The 17,359-nt window shown below is 36.4% G+C and overlaps 1 protein-coding gene across 1 annotated transcript in view; it reads right to left on the reverse strand.

Moving 5' to 3' along the window:
* Positions 1 to 7,146: 7,146 nt before the first annotated feature.
* The window catches only part of epg5 (ectopic P-granules autophagy protein 5 homolog (C. elegans)), a 115,296-nt gene continuing 105,083 nt past the window's right edge, over positions 7,147 to 17,359 (reverse strand). The window contains exons 40-45 of the mRNA XM_039758345.1: positions 15,891 to 16,035; positions 15,503 to 15,745; positions 14,609 to 14,828; positions 12,416 to 12,631; positions 10,831 to 10,945; positions 7,147 to 9,825 (exon numbers count right to left, since the gene is read on the reverse strand). Coding sequence (XP_039614279.1) covers positions 9,643 to 9,825; positions 10,831 to 10,945; positions 12,416 to 12,631; positions 14,609 to 14,828; positions 15,503 to 15,745; positions 15,891 to 16,035 — 1,122 coding nt within the window. The 3' untranslated portion in view covers positions 7,147 to 9,642. The remainder of the gene's footprint in view (positions 9,826 to 10,830; positions 10,946 to 12,415; positions 12,632 to 14,608; positions 14,829 to 15,502; positions 15,746 to 15,890; positions 16,036 to 17,359) is intronic.

Here is a 17,359-nt window from a genome sequence, read left to right on the forward strand (position 1 = left end):
CCATAAAAACTGCTATTGGTACTGTGCAGGAATCGATCCAAGAGAGGGTGCAAGTCCAATCACGCAACACTGGCATGTATAAAGTACAGTGACATGCTTACTTGTATGTGCTAATAACATATCACCGTCTACTGTCATGACTAGCGACGATAACCACCATACCCCAAAACTTAGATCTTTCATACGTGTCAAATTTTAGAACATATTTGCCATAACTTAGCAGCAACAAATCTTGTATACAAACATCTACGCATGGAAGTATGTCTGTGTGTCTGTCTGTCTGTCTGGCCCAGACGCGACAGGTGGAGTCAGGGTAAGAGCTCCACCTCTGAGGATATGCAAGCGAGGCCAGCATGTCGGCAAAACGGTATCCCTTTTACTTTTCCTCTCGCCGCTTATACACAAGTGAGGTGAGCACGACGTCAAAACAAAACCTCCGAAGAAAGACAAAGTCGCTTAGCCACTAATACACAAGCGAGGCGAGCACATCAGCAAAATGAAACCTCCTAGGAGAGAGACGCCCAGAGTAGCTCCTTTCAATTACCTCACATCTCTACATTTCTAGGACCCTGGGCTTTTTACAGCATGGGCTTACACAGCTAGTTATATAATGAATGTGGTAATGCCAATATATCAACAAACAAAATGCAACAGTGATTAGTTTTGAAACACCTTACAGTAGTTTATCACAAATCAAACAATGAAATTAGAATTAGAGATTTAAAATTACATTTGTTCTAACATCAGATTTAATTCTTTACAAGACAACATCTGGATAACCAAAGAAACTGATCGGGGATCTTGAGAGACAGCACCATAACTAATGCTTAAATGAAAGGTTCTTGTGGAAGAGAATCCCACTTCTGGCACCAGTGTAATTGAGACTGGACTGAGCCTTCATGCCACTGGGTCTCATACTACCGGCTCCACTGTGAACATAACTTGATGATACCAGAAAGATCAATTGTGGCCTACAAGGTCAGCACTTCGGTTAGCAGCAGCAGCAGGGCCATCACTGGTTCCTAACAATCCCACGCTGAACACTGTTACAATCTTCTGTTTAAAATCCACCATTAATGAAATTTTCCCTATTTCAAAAGCAGTTGCACCCTTTAGCTGAACCCTGAAAACTCATCCTTATTCACGTTCGGTCTGTTGGGAGGATGGCATCACATTTGGTCACTAATCTTACTGAAATTAGAATCACCCTGGACAAGACACACAAGTGACAAGGGACAATAAGCATCAGTGTTATTTTATTGGACGGTCGCGTCACTGGGCCATTAGAGGATCACAATGGTGGACACTGAAGGAACAATTTAAAACGTAACCTTGTAAATGACAGCAGATAAGCACATAGCAACAAGACATTACACAATGCATTTCACATTTTTCCTTACAAATCAGTAACAGATACTGCATAACATTTGCAGAGAGCACCCCCTAGTGTGCACATTTTGAAATTAGTAGGTCATTTTCTACGTTCAAGATCGCAGTGGTTTCTTTGATGCAGTATTCATAGAAAAATGGAATGTAAAAATAAGCCATTAAAATCATATTTGAAATGAGCAATCAGCAGAACCTTTTTTAAAAAATACATTTTGTTCAGGTCATTAAATTCAAATTAAAGATTTAATGCAAAGAGTGGGATTCTTATAATCCAGTACTACAGTTAAAGGAATACTCCACCCAAAAATGATTTTTTTTTTATATGTTACATACCCCATGTGGTTTTTAGTGATGGCCACATTCTTTTTGATACCCATATCTTAATGGAGAATGATAATAAAAAAGTTTCTGAAAGAACCCGGCATCTTGGGTGACCAATGCTGGACAACAACAAACAATATCAAAAATGTGGGCTCTTGACCAGCAAATAAGGAGAGATGGGTCTCAAAAGATGTGTGGCCTACAAGGTCAGCAACTCTGTTATCAGCCCCAGCTCAGCCATTATTGGACCCTAACAAGCTCACATACTGAACACTGTTACAATCTTCTTCTTAAAATCCAGCATTACTGAGAGTTTCCCTATTACACCCTTTAACTGAACCCTGAAAACTCATCCTCATTCAAGCTCTGCCGATTTGGAAGATGGTATCACACGTGGGTCACTAATTTTACTGAAATTACAATCACCCTGGACAAGACACCCAGGTTACAAGGGACAATAAGCACCAGCGTTATTTTACGGGATGCAAGACATTCTAATAATGGAGAGCCCCGTACAAGGCGTTTGTGGCAACTAAAGCATTTTTTAAGACAATCCCTTTATTTCAGGGGCTCAACAGCAATTGGACAAATTAAATAACTGGAAATAAAATGTTCATTTCTAATACTTGCTTGAAAACCCTTTGCTGGCAATGACAGCCTGAAGTCTTGAACTCATGGACATCACCAGATGCTGGGTTTCCTCCTTTTTAATGCTCTGCCAGGCCTTTACTGCAGCGCTTTACTTTAAGTTGCTGTTTGTTTGTGGGCCTTTCTGTCTGAAGTTTAGTCTTCAACAAGTGAAATGCATGCTCAGTTGGGTTAAGATCAGGTGACTGACTTGGCCATTCAAGAATTGTCCACTTCTTTTCTTTAATAAACTCCTGGGTTGCTTTGGCTTTATGTTTTGGGTCATTGTCCATCTGTACCATGAAACGCCGCCCAATCAATTTGACTCATTTAGCTGGATTTGAGCAGACAGTATGTCTCTGAACACCTCAGAATTCATTCGGCTGCTTCTGTCCTCTGTCACATCATCAATAAACACTAGTGTCCCAGTGCCACTGGCAGCCATGCACGCCCAAGCCATCACACTGCCTCCCTCCACTGTGTTTTACAGATGATGTGGTATGCTTTGGATAATGAGCTGTTTCACGCCTTCTCCATACTTTTTTCTTGCCATCATTCTGGTAGAAGTTGATCTTGGTCTCATCTGTCCAAAGAATGTTTTTCCAGAACTCTGCTGGCTTTTTTAGATGTTCTTTAGCAAAGTCCAATCTAGCCTTTCTATTCTTGAGGCTTATGAGTGGCTTGCACCTTGCAGTGCACCCTCTGTATTTACTTTCATGGTAGACTTGGCTATCGATACGCCGACCCCCTGGAGAGTGTTGTTCACTTGGCTGGCTGTTGTGAAGGGGTTTCTCTTCACCATGGAAATGATTCTGCGATCATCCACCGCTGTTGTCTTCTGTGGACGTCCAGGTCTTTTTTCGTTGCTGAGTTCACCAGTGCTTGCTTTCTTTCTCAGGATGTACCAAACTGTAGATTTTGGCACTCGTAATATTGTATCAATTTCTCGGATGGTTTTTTCTGTTTTCGCAGCTTAAGGATGGCTTCTTTCACCTGCATGGAGAGCTCCTTTGACTTCATGTTGTCTGTTCACAGCAAAATCTTCCACATGCAAGCACCACACCTCAGATCAACTCCAGGCCTTTTATCAGCTTAATTGATAAGACATAACGACGGACTTGAACACACCTGCCCATGAAATAGCCTTTGAGTCAATTGTCCAATTATTTTTGAGCCCCTGAAATGAAGGGATTGTGTTAAAAAATGATTTAGTTGCCTCACATTTGTATGCAATCGTTTTAGTCACACCACTGAATTAAAGCTGAAAGTCTGCACTTCAACTGCATCTGAGTTGTTTCATTTAAAATTCGTTGTGGTAATGTACAGAACCAAAATTAGATTAAAGTCTTTGTCCAAATATTTATGGATCTAACTGTACAGTATGTTGTTGTACCTTGCATAACTGAATAACCTTTATGGCACAATAACAATTCAATCCATTTATGGTCACTAAAGTATTTGGATTTAATAATCTTCATGTGGGAAAAGGCTGACTCGCATAAGCAGAGCCAAATAATGCAGTCAAGGAGGTAGCACATTTGCTCATGTTTGGGTATTTTTCCTCTGTAAGTTCCAAAACTGTCCAAGAGCCCCAGACTTCAGCTGAAGGTCATCCTGTAATGTCAAAATCTCATCCTCCACTGTAGAGGAGTTTTAGGTGAAACAGTGTTGCAATTTTTGATGCGGGTGAATCACCCTCAACGTCTTCCCTAAATGGATAGCACTTATATGTAGCGATTGGCTCAAGTAAAGCCGAGTCTTGAAACCGTCTGTCAAAGTCTGACAGGCAATTTTCAATCTGCTTTGTGTAGCGTATGCTGTCAAGTTGCGCACACGCCTTCCATTGCGTCTCCAGCTCTGACGCGAGGTTTTGGATGTTCCCCAAATCAAGGCGCTGCAGCTTGATTGCATTTGCAATGTTGCATTTTTCGTTTGATAGCATTAACTGAGCTAATCATACGGACCATGGTTACCCTCTTTTCCTTGCAACCATAAATTAAGCTCATTCAACATGTTGGCCAGATCGGAAATAAATGCCAAGCCTAGCGGCCATTGATCATTATTAAGTTGCATGTATTCTGCATGTTTAATGACAAAGAGAAACTTCTTTTTCTCCGGCCAGGGGTCTTGAAATCTCAGCAGGAATTTCTCCCTAGCCATCTGCCTCAATGAAGGCATCCTTTATCACCATCTCTTCATCTTGGAAGGACATCTTATGCTTAATGATCGAGTGACTCACCCAGAACGATGCTTCGGTGTGTCTGCCTTTGCTTTTGAATTCAGCCGAGTGAAAAATGATGGCTGTCTGATTAACTGCGATTTTAGTTCCCTCTCCTTTCTCTTTCTCAGATCGCTTTTTGAAAGGAAGTCAGTTTCGTAGTTTTTATGAACAGTTCGAAAGTGCCTTTCCACATTTTCTCTCTTTGGAATAGCAATGAGAAATTGACAGATCAGACAAACACACTTCGATTGTGACATTATGAGAGAAAAAAATCCTCTTGCAATTCCACATCCAGCCCATACTCTCCCCAAAAATGATTTTTTTTTAAATCCCTTCTTTAGTCGATATAAACTGGAAGGCTAACTAGATCACAGCCAGAGTTTTGCAGTAGCTTGCGCGTTTGATCGTGCGTGCGGGATGACCAGTGTGATAGAAGAAAGGAGATCTCAGACTGGCCGCCCTGTATGTCAATCAAGTGGCAAATGCCATTGGGAGGATATATGATAGACTAACGTTTAAAAAACATTTTTTTGAATGCAACGCGATCTACCTGCACTACATTTCCGATCTACCGGTCGATCACGATCGACATATTCGGCACCCCTGATGTACATTATACTGCACTTTTCTGCTTTGTGCTCATACTGAGAAAATTACTATTTTAAAAATAACTTCTTTCAGAAACAGTCACACATTTACACTGATATGAATAATATTTTAATTAACAGAAATCCAATTTGGATTTCTGACATTTTGAAAATTTAACTTTCATCGACATCTGTTGTACAGTACATGGTGGCCATTAGGAATATTCCAGTAATTAAAACTGGCAGGATACAACTGTATACTTCAATGAAGATCACCTGTCTGGTGTTTTCCATTGACTGTAGTATAAACGCATCTGTATGTGGTGGGCTACTCTACACAATAAAGACAAAAGAACACTCCAAGCAACTCTGGGAAAAGGTGATTGAAAAAGTAGAAGGGAGTGAAGACAAGGAAATATCCAAGTCACTTAATATCCCTGGAGTCTAGTTAAATCAATCATTCAGAAATGGAAATAGTATGGCACAGATGTAAATCTGTCTAGAGATGGCCAGCCACAAAAACTCAGTGATCATGCAAGAAAAAGACTAGTGAGGGAAGCCACCAAAAGACCTAAGAGTGTCAACACTGAAAAAAGTGTCAAGCTACAACGGATAAAACTGGAGATACTGTACCGATAACAACTGTTGCTTGGGTACTTTACTAGTTGTTGCTTTATTGCAAGTGGCAAAAGGAAAGCCACTGTTGAAAGAAAAGAAGAAGGAAAAAAAAAAAATAAAAAACACACACACAGCATCTTGGAAGAATGGAGAATTTTAAGTCAGCTGGAATATGTTTGAATACTGCATCGTATCCAAAACACATATCTCCACTATGAAGCATGATGGTGGCAACTTCATGCTGTGATGATGCCTACAGGGAAGTCCTGGAGAGAAGCTGCACCTTGGGAGAAGATTTGTTTTCAGCATGACAATGACTCAAAGCATAAAGTAAAGGGTTCACATCATAGTCTACATCTGAAGCCAATTCAAAATGTGCAACTGGACTTGAAAAAGGCTGTTCACACACAATCCGGATGTAACCTGAATGAACCTAAACAGTTTTGCAAAGAAGAATAAGTAGAAATGGCAATGAGCCGATGTGCAACGCTGAAAGAAAGAGACCTGTGCACTGAGACTCGAGCCTGTCATGGATGGCACAAATGCATCTACTAAAGACTGACTTAAAGGCATTAAATACTTTTGTGATCAGTTATTTTTTGTTTTATATTTGTAATTAATTTTTTTTTTTCTTCTTTATTTCGCCTTATACAATTTCTCGTATTAGGAATTTGTTAATTTTCACATACCCCTTGGGGTCAGAGCGCTGGGTCAGCCATTGTACAGCGTCCCTGGGGCAATTAAAGGTTAAGGGCCTTGCTGAAGGGCCCAGCAGAGTGGGATCTCTTTTGGCAGTGATGGGATTCAAACCGGCAACCTTCGGGATACCAGCGTAGATCCTTAGTCACAGAGCCACCACTCCGCTCAGACCACTCTGCAAAAATATTTTCACTTTATCATAAAAGAGTCTTTTTCTTTTGACCAAAATTTAATCCACTGTGATTCAATGTTGTATAACAATGTAAAGTGCCGATTTCCAAAAGGGGGAATACTTTTTATAGGCTGTAACTTGTTTTCTGTGGAGTGAGCATCTTTACCACACAGCTCCATAGACTGGAGTTCAATTCCCAAATAATGTACCGTCTGTGAAGCACTATAACATTGTTGGAGTGATCGCCTCAGTTTTCTTCTTCCACTCCAGTTTTTCAGCACATGTGATTTCTGAAACAGCGTAATGTGAGTCAATGTACTCCTGTGAAGTCTGGTAGTCCAATACTGTAGGTTCTACCCTTCTGATTTCGGATCCCTGCAACTTTGGATTTGGAAACTTAAGTTACTGGCTATATGTTATTCTTGTAACTATTTAACAGAATATTCACTTCATATGCTTGCTTTGTCAGCTACTGAAAGAACTATGGTTTAATAATTCACAATAAACAAAAATGCAACCAGAGTTATTTTAATTATATAACACATATTTAGATCTTCAAATAATGTGAAAATCTTCTTCCACACATATTCACATGACCAGGTGTTTGAAGGATAATTACAATAAAAAGTACACAAGTTCAATACACTAGAATGGCACAAAAAACAGATTGTGTGATACAGCAATAAACTGCATCTATATTATGTGCAATTAACTGCTGACATAAGCAGTATCAGTTGTAACTTCAAATGCTAATTTTTCAGAATTTCTGTTCATAAACAGAGCACAATAATTTATACTAAAAGTATGCAAAAACTGGGTATAATCAAGTCTCATTTCTGAATGGCAAAAACATTAATTGCAAAAAATACATAATAAAAAAAATCTTTTTCCTTTATCAGTGCATTACATGGTTCAGTGATTTATGAACATGCCCTCTGATGATTTGTACTGTTCAATGCTTTTGGCAAAATGCAACATTAACATATAAAGCTTTGAAGGAAAAAAGTTTCAAACCTTGAATTAGAAGTCCTCAGAAGGGAGCTGTAGGTCAGGTACTAAATTTCTTTTTATAAGGCAAGCCACATTTTAACTTTGATATTAGATTACTGAGTATTTTGATAATAAAACAAAAATGAATTACATATTTAAAAATTGATACATGCACATATCAAGATTTTCATTAGCTCAGTGTTAATTCTGTCTACTTTAAATGTTATTTTTGCAGAAAGTCAAATTAAAATAAACTAGACAACCATGAGAACAGATTATGCATAAATCATAAAAAGGATTCATACTTTTCCATCACACAGTATAATTCTTATGACATCATCAGACACTTATTTAAAAGTTTTTTTTCTGGAATGATCATTAAATCAAATTCACAAAAGAAACAAAAAAAATACAAAACAGTTTTTATATTTTTCATTTTTACACAAATGACATTTATGAAAATAGGTTTTGTGGATCACCTATAAACACATGAAAATGCAGTGACCAGTGAAGAGGATGATTTCATTCTTGTTTAAGCTGTTTTGTCATTAAATGATATGTGAATAAGTGATTGTGAAACCTAAAGGACTATCATAAAGCTTCTTTATTAGGTGAAAATTCTAGGAAATACACAAAGGCCTGATTAAAGATGCCACATTAACAAATCTCCTTCGATAAATAAACCGAGCTGTCTCACTCCTCCAATAAATTATTTTATATAGATTATATATCTTTTATTAGATTCATTTAAACAGATAATACTGCTCGTTTAATAACCCTTAAGATTCCAATCTAGATTAAATCACACACAGGTTTAATTAACTTTTATCTTTGTATGGCTCATGATTGTCTGTTGTACATTTTTAAAAATGAAGTCAGATCTGCTAATCTCTTATTTCAGTATTTAAACATATAACTTTGACAACAGTACTGTGCTCAAGTGAAATACTAGCTCTCAAAACCAACTTTAAAATTTCTAAAAGCAAATCCACTAAATGTTGCCAATGCACTATACCCTCCACAATATAATAACCATTCAGAAAATGAAACACCTACTTCATTTTTGAAAAGGCAGTAAATACCATTCAACTGTAAAGGAGCAAAACTTTTGCCAGGAATACATTTTAGGGGCCATACTCTACTGAAAGAGAAAGTAAAAATGTAATTTTCAAAACGTTGCAAGGATTGCAAACATAAAGCTTCTTGCAGCAAAGAAAAACTGGCAAATGTCAAAATTAATCATTTTAATTATATATTTTATTCCTGAAAACTGCTATAGAGTTGATGATTCTGCACTTTCTTCTGTATATTAATCCTGCTCCAACCCCATTACAAGTACTATTATAAATAGTGTTTCACATCATTTAGTCTTAAATGAAAACAGTCTGAAAGCACAGTAATTTGTTAAAACACAGGAAAGGAATTATTAAACTTACAGTTGGTGTACAGGATTGCAAAACCACTGCAGAAACTGAGCAAAGTTTGGGTGCTCGCCATTCACAATATGGTCATAGCATCTCAGTTTTTCATTTTTGAGTTGTATACTTTAATGTTTTACAATATAAAGTGAATTTGTTATTCTAAAGTAGTAAGAATATATTGCCACTCAGTGATTGAAAATTTATAATAAAGCTTAGGTTCAAACATAAAAATAGATAACAGAATACTGCTTATTGTGAACATTAAAACAAGTGAGTAAGAATAACAATCTTTAAAGAAATTCACCAGAAACTGTAAATCATGTGTGGCAAAAAAGTCAGTTCTCAGTTACTAAATTTTAGATGTGCGGTAAAACCAAGCATACCTAAAACCCGTGCAATAGACCATAACATTTTTTTTTTCTAGAAAGAGGAAATGATGTTCAACAGGGGCAGCAATCTTTATGTACATATTAAAAAAAACAAAAGAACAAAAACACAAGTGCTTCTGCTAGGCTTCTTTAACTCAAACACTGTTTTTAAAGAAGTTTGTTTATCAGTTCAATTAAAAGTGCTCGTCTATACAAGAAGCCATTTTAGCTATCGTATTATATTGAGATAGTAAATATCCGGATATAGCGAGTTAATAAGCAGGGCCAGAAGTCGAGTACCATCCTGTAAACAGTGGCCAGGATGTCTAATAAATTGGGTGGCGTGACTGATTGACTGTTGAAAATCAGCATACTGCTTATTTGAAGGCATTGATTCCAAAACATCCAGTGCCTGAGAAAAGGAAAAGTACAAATCATTAACATTTACTTAAAATATTACAGAAAGTGAAATCTGAATGAGCACATTATGCAGTCATAATTTCTATATTTAAGGAACAATGTTACCCAAATAAGGTACCACCTTATGAGAATGACATTTTTTCCCCATAATTTTAATACTTGGTTGCAGCACCTAGGGTTTGTTGAAAGTATCAAAATATTGATAAATATCAATTTTAACATTCTAAAATTATTTGGATGCTAATTTCTCATTGTATTTATTTTGCAGCCTCCATTATGAATGTACTTTCTTTCGGTTTGCAATTGATTGAGATGTAGCCCTATTTCCACCCATTAACAGGTGTTAACACGGCAACTTCAGTGGCTTTAGAATCTTTACTAGCACGCTTAACAGACAATGAGGGCAACTGGAGTGGCAATTGGGAAAATTTCGGCTTTGTGGCAAATGGGGACACAACATCACGCAATATATATGCAAGATTTGCTATTGCACAATACCAACTACAGTGGCTAACATGATCAATTTAGTGAAACAGTTAAAGGCAGTGACGGTCAATGCTCATATGGTTTCCCACTTAGGTTCCTGGGCCCATAACCCATAACTTACCTAAATGGTGGCCACCTACATCATCTAATAGGCTGACCAGCTCTGCTTAAAGGACCAACACGTAAGTCAATACAAAGAATTCTGATAGGTATCTTATTTCTAAATTACGGAAACATTAATAAATATAAACCTATAAACTGTTGCACTTGAAATAGGGATGTAACGTTAATTTTTTGTAATCAGTTAAACATTTAAGGCATTAAGGCAAGGATCTGCGATTATTTTAACTTGAGGGACAGTTTTATTCTATGTTGTTCATTCAGGGATAACATTTTGTAGTACTGTGGCTCTTTTGGTCCCTCAATTTTCAAACTATTGCTGTTTTTGTATATTTGTCACATTAAATGGGTTGTAATAATTACTTATAAAAATATTCGGTGGCCAACACACCTGCTGTGCTTTTGGTGTAAGCTGTAAATCAGTTCCTGGCTGAAGTCGTAGTCTCTCTTCTGAAGGGACTTGTACCAATAGGAATGTAGACATGCTTCGGGCCACCACTCGAAATCTGCAGATTAGAAATGATCAATGTTTAAGAGGTTAACCTGACGTAGTACATTCAATAGGCCAAAATGTTTTAGCATTAATCTGCCAACACTGGTTATTATTGAAAAGTTTGTGATCTGCCAAAAAATGCTTTAAAAATAAGCATTACTCAATTTACAGGGTTCTACAATTCCTAGCTGTTTTATGTTTTTAATAATCACGTATATTGTTTTCAGTGGAGTAGCCACCTCCCAGATAAACAATGCTGTTCTCTTTGACTCAGAAATGCGACTGAATTTAATTACATTATATGAGAAAATAACAAAAGGCTGTATTGATTTTCTTAAATGATTATAAGTCATTCAGTTCAACACAGCTATTTAATTAATATTTCACTGACATAACAAAAATAATGTCAAGTCAACATATATGGCGCTTTCAAATACCCAAACTGCTGTAGGTAAGCTGCTCTGCGAGCGAGGATATAAAAACACTTAGTATTTCGCAAAAACTTAAAAATAATTTCTATCTGTTTCAATATATTTTTGTTAAATGTATTATATTGAAATAAAAGCTGCCATTCATTTTAGCAGTTCTTACAAAACAATCTTAATCCAATACAGGGTCATGGGGTACCAGAGCCTACCTTGGCTATACTGGGTAGAAAACAACCATGGACATGGTATAAGTCAATTGTATGATCTAATTGCACACACACATTCACATTCATATACAGGTACATACTAGGGCCAATGCAGAATTACTAACTCTGCATCTTTGGGAATGTCAGAGAAAAACCCGCTGACAATGACCAGTAGCAAGATATCAATTTATGATGCTGTACCTGTGGGAGGCAGCAATACTCACTATCACTTGTAACCCTTTACCAGATCTTTTTACAATTTAAACATTTCTCTGATGCCAATGTTTAATCCCACCTTGCTTAAGGTGAAAAGATTAAACTCCTGAGTTTATGACCCACAGTCCTGAAATTAGTCTAGCTCCTGTTTCATGGGCTGTGTCTATAACTTTCATATCCTTCTTGCGGCACAGAGACGCCACATAGCACTGCAGAAGTTAAATTCTAGTTCATATTTTGTTTGCAATATGCAACTACGTAGAAGCTTGAAAATCCATCTTTTACTTGGAATTCTGTGACTTGTGTTAAAAAAATCTCCATTATGTTTAAATTAGCATAACTTTTAAGAAGTGTTTTCTTAACTTTTCACTCTTCGTTCACACTATCTCCAGACTTAAGTGAGTGGCACTGGAAAGCTTTGCAAACATCAAAACAAGTAACTGGTGCGTGCAGAAATTATGTTGAAAAATGCAACATCTTTAATTTCACTTCTATTACTCTTAACAGGTTAGAATCAAAATGTTAACCTGATACTAGTTACGACATGGAAATGATTGCAATTCAAACATAATGTAAAATATATTTAAGAAAATTTTACTTCTTTTTACAAAAATAGGAAAAGTAGCTCTATACCTGCTGGACAGTGGGGACTTTCGTCCAAGGCCTATGGCTCCAAGAATTCCAGATGCAAGTCTCTCCTCCCCCAAAAGGCTGAGCCGAGTTTGCAGTGCAAGAAGAGTCTGCAGCAGATGACGCAGTCCACAAACATCAGGTTGTTCGGCTTGTATCAATACCAGTTCTAGAGCTTTATGCCACCACAAGAACAGCTTGCTTTCATCTGAAGCATTACTAAAAGATGGAAATAACGTATATTAATATTATTCATATTAAACAACTTTGTGTGTCTCAATGTAGTGCATGGAAACATAAGCCATTTAAAAACTAGTTGTGTTATCTTATAAATGCACTCCATTATTTTCTTGTTTGAATATGTATTTATGTCTTCTGTTAAGAAATTCAGTGCCAGTCTAGCAGTCAACACAGAAACAGAAGTCCATATATAACGTGTTTACTTTTTTTTAATAGCATCATTTATTTATTAAGGGCGGCACGGGTTCGCATCCCGGGTCCTCCCTGTGTGGAGTTTGCATGTTCTCTCTGTGTCTGCGTGGGTTTCCTCAGGGTGCTTTGGTTTCCTCCCACAGTCCAAAGACATGCAGGTTAGGTGCACTGGCGATTGATTCTAAATGGTCCCTATTGTTTGCACTGTGTGTGTGTGTGTGTGTGCCCTGCGGAGGGCTGGCGTCCTGCCCAGGGTTTGTTTCCTGCTTTGCTCCCTGTGTTGGCTGGGATTGGTTAGGATATAGCGGGATGAATAATGGATAGATGGATCTATGTATTACAGATAAGTTTAAAAAAAATAAAGAATTGCACGGTGGTGCTGGAAAAAAAATGTGGAGATGACTGAAGTGTGTTCTGGCATGAAAAAATGGATGATAAAACAGACGATAAGGACAGCACTCTCAAGAATGTGAGCATACTATAATGTATAGTATATGAATAAGGTTGAATTTATGATTCCTGTTCTACAAATTCACTGCTGTTTAAATAGCACTATGATGGGTATTGCTTCTGTATTGTACAGCTTAAGCCCCATTTGATTTCTAGTAAATGAGTATATCCTTCTTGCAATTTTCCACTAAGGAAATGGTTTAGGAAGTATTTTCATACATCCCCTATGCTACTAAATTCAGCTAAGCATACCTGTCATCCTATAAATGAAAACCTGACAAAACATGCAATCCATGCAGTAAAAGTGTAGTTATTTAAAAATGTTGAAGCATATGTGTGAATAAAGGTATAATTTCTAGTTGCTAACATTTGGATCATAATCCTACTATATATACACACATTAAAGTTAAGACTAGTGTCCATCTGAGTTTTTCCAGACATTCCATTTAATTCCCATCTTTCAAAGACAGACAGGATGTGTTGATTTCTGATTTTGAATTTGTCTCATTTAGTTAAGTATGTCCTGCAACATATTGGTATCTTTTCTAGGACTGGTTCCTGCCTTGCACCAAATACTGCTGGAGTAAGTAAGCTCTTACATTATGTGACCAACTATTGCTTTAGGTAGGTTTGGAAAATGAATTAATGAATAAAACAAAGATACTTAAGGTGAGTTGTGTTTTGTAAGCAGTGACAGTGAAGTGACACACCTGTTTAAATTGGAAAACTGAGACGGATGTGTAACAGAGAGCTAAACAAGTCTTCATAAACAGTAGTAAATTAAGTCTTAGAAACAGACAGGAGTGATTTCATTTCACTTATATTATATTAGCAGTATTAACCACTAATGTGGAATGTTTCTGACTTTCATGAAGGCAAAAAAGACACTGTTAGCCTCTATAGTTTCAAAGTATGTTACATCAATTTAAAATTCCTGGTATGGGCAAAAATGAGTACTATATAGCCTTTAAAAAGAAACATATGTGCACTTGAGCATCCCCGATACGGACAGTTTGATTAATCAAATTCCTATGTTACTGGATATCAATGTGTGTTAACTGTAGCAAAGCCAATAACAAGTAAAAAGAAATACCACTAACACTAACAAAAATTCAACAGATCTTAGACCCTAGATCTATAGTTTTAAAGTACATAAAACACAATCAATGGGCTATAAATCTAAGTTGTGATTAGAAAAACAACAATTGCACTACACATTAAACATAAATTTAAAAATGGTCCTGTGAAACTACTTATTTCTGATGCTATTTAGAAGCTCAATATATTTACGAGGTTTCTGGTGATGTTTCTAACCTGGGAAACACTTCTTCCATCCAGGTTCTTAGTAGAATAAGACATCTCTTTTCACAGGTCAAAGTCTGCTCTAGATTAAGGAGTTGCAGGATATAGACATACAGAGTCAAGTAGCTTCCCAAAGTGAGGCACTGCTTCAAGAATTCCTCTGCTGTTAGTTCTGGCACTTGAAGAGATACAAGGATAGAACCCCAACCCGAGTACTGATCATGGCAAGTAGCTATAAAGAAAAAGATGGTTCCAGAAAGGTGAAACTGAGACATTCATCCATTATAGCTGCTTTTCTAAAACATCCTAACATGAAAACCACAAAATACCGGAAGGTCATAATTATTAAGGCAAACACCAGCCTTCAACACACTTAAAAAGTTACTGATTAACACAAAATGTACTAATAAATCAAATGTATTAGGGAAAAGAAAAAAAAAAAAAAACAGAAAAAGATAAAAGTGAATATAATACTGAACCAGAGAGGAATGGTGAGAATGTCATATTTTACAAGGAATTAAAAGGTATGTAGAACAGACTGTTATGGGTTAAAAATCAAATCAATTACTATATGCAGTAGCAGAAATGCTGTTGGGCTGAAATGTGTCCAAGCAATGGCTATACTTTTTAAAGTCTGATGCTTTTGATGCAAAATCAGAAATTGGAAATTTCACATTAAATGGTAATGTAAATAATAATTAATATAATTCCTACTAAACCCAATAAGGGTTTACCAAAAACATTTTTAAACAAAATATATTACAAAGAAAAGACACAGTCCACAATTAAGAGTAACTAAAAATTGCATAATAAAGTGTTAGCTGGCCAATATGGAAATGTACACAACTAGCATGAGTTGTAATAGTCAACAGTCTTGGTTGCCAGCCTTATAGTTCTGAATCTTACCATCTGTAAAATAGGCAAAAATGCATGCTTCAGTGATGTGAGCCATATGCTGAACAGAGGCAAGGCTACGGCAGGCCGCTGTAAGAAGAGGCATAACCAAGGGTGACCGGGCTTTCCTCTCCACCCACTTCCTTAGACTGTTCTGTAGAGCTTCAGACGTGGATATGCTGGCAGTATTTAGTAGCTTTAATATTTCTGAAAACAGACCACATATTGCCATGTGTCGTTGCTGAAGGTCTGTCTCTGGTAAAAGAGAAAACATTACATATATTTATTTTTATTTTTGTTGTACTTGTCTTTATCTGAAGGACTTCAGACATGTCAATGACGATTAGGAACTCATCCATTCTTATTAAGTTAATATTTAGGAATCTTTTAAAATAAATACCTGGTGGATTAAATAATATCATATTTTCTAGCAGGCTTTCCATTTCTTTATCCAGGGCCACAAGGCTGATGCTCCCACTCTGGTCCAAGGCACATAAGAATTCAACCACAAGGTGCAAAAATGCTTGACATTTCAGAGTCATATGCTATAAACAAAACAAATATTGTTTTACTCTCTACAACAAAAGGTGGACTTGTCTTCAAGATTAAGTACAAATAATGTTAAGCTCAATTTGCTGCAATGCACTTGAATAGTAAAAAGCAGAAATTAATTAAACATTTAAAAAAAGTCTGTGTTGAATGTAACACGTTAACATCTAAAGCTTGAATTAGTTATGATTTGTATTTAGTCTTAAAAATGCTTATTTTCAAAGAGACAAAAAATCCTCTAAAATACTCACAGATTTACCACATGCTTAACAGTAGATATTACATTTCCAACTGAAAAACTGTGTTAAAGTCTACTACATTCAGGTGACACTAGCTCATTCATTCTAATTCATTCAAATTATTATATATATATATATATATACACACACACATACATATATATATATTTATATTAAAAAAAACAGACAGTCCCATTATCCTGAACTGAATTAAGTGGGATTAAAATTGGATAGATAATTAACATTCTCATTATACATAATGCAAATGAACACTGTACACCACTGTATTTTTCATTTAAACGTGTAATATCAATAGTCTGCTAGTCTGTTTCAGAAATGAGATAACATTTGGGGTTTTTTTTAGCAGTCAGTACAAGGTAAGTTTTTATACTGAATGCACCTTCTTTGGAGAGCAAGGCAGAGGGTACTGGAATTAAAATCTATTTTTAGGGACTCTGAATGAGTTGCTTCTATCTGTAAGGATTGCTTTTTGTACCCATGTCCTTTATCAGAGTTGGAAATTATTTAAAAAATCTACAGTGAAATCTCTTAACATGTAAGGAGTAATAATGCACAACCTGCTCCAACTAGAATAATTTTGGCAGATAGAGATAAGGCCGAATATTAGTAGTCTGAAGAAATTAAACACAGGAAAAAGTGACAGTTGTGGGTCTCTTTAAAGGATGTTTTACTATCACAAAAGCAAAAAAAAAGCAAAAGTTCTCAAAGACAAGATACATTAGTAAGCTTTCCTGATCAGCAAGTCACCCTTTCTAACACTTGCATGAAACACAGCACAGTAAACATTGTTAAACAGTATTTTCCTGCGATGCTGTGCTCGATTATTTGTCTTATGCCCCCCCAAATCTCATATGTCTGATGTGAGTGCAAAATTGTTTGAACATAGGTGTTTCTGTTCAACTGTTTCTTTAGATAAATGTCATGGCTACAAAGTGATAATCCATGTTAAGCACACACAAGGGAAATTAAACTTAATTAAGAAAGCAAATTATCTGTAGTTTAAAAAACTATCAATAGATAAAAAGCCATCAACCACTTCTGCCGCTACTAAAACTGTAAA

Source organism: Polypterus senegalus, chromosome 7, assembly GCF_016835505.1.
Source record: "Polypterus senegalus isolate Bchr_013 chromosome 7, ASM1683550v1, whole genome shotgun sequence".
Lineage (NCBI taxonomy): Eukaryota > Metazoa > Chordata > Cladistia > Polypteriformes > Polypteridae > Polypterus > Polypterus senegalus.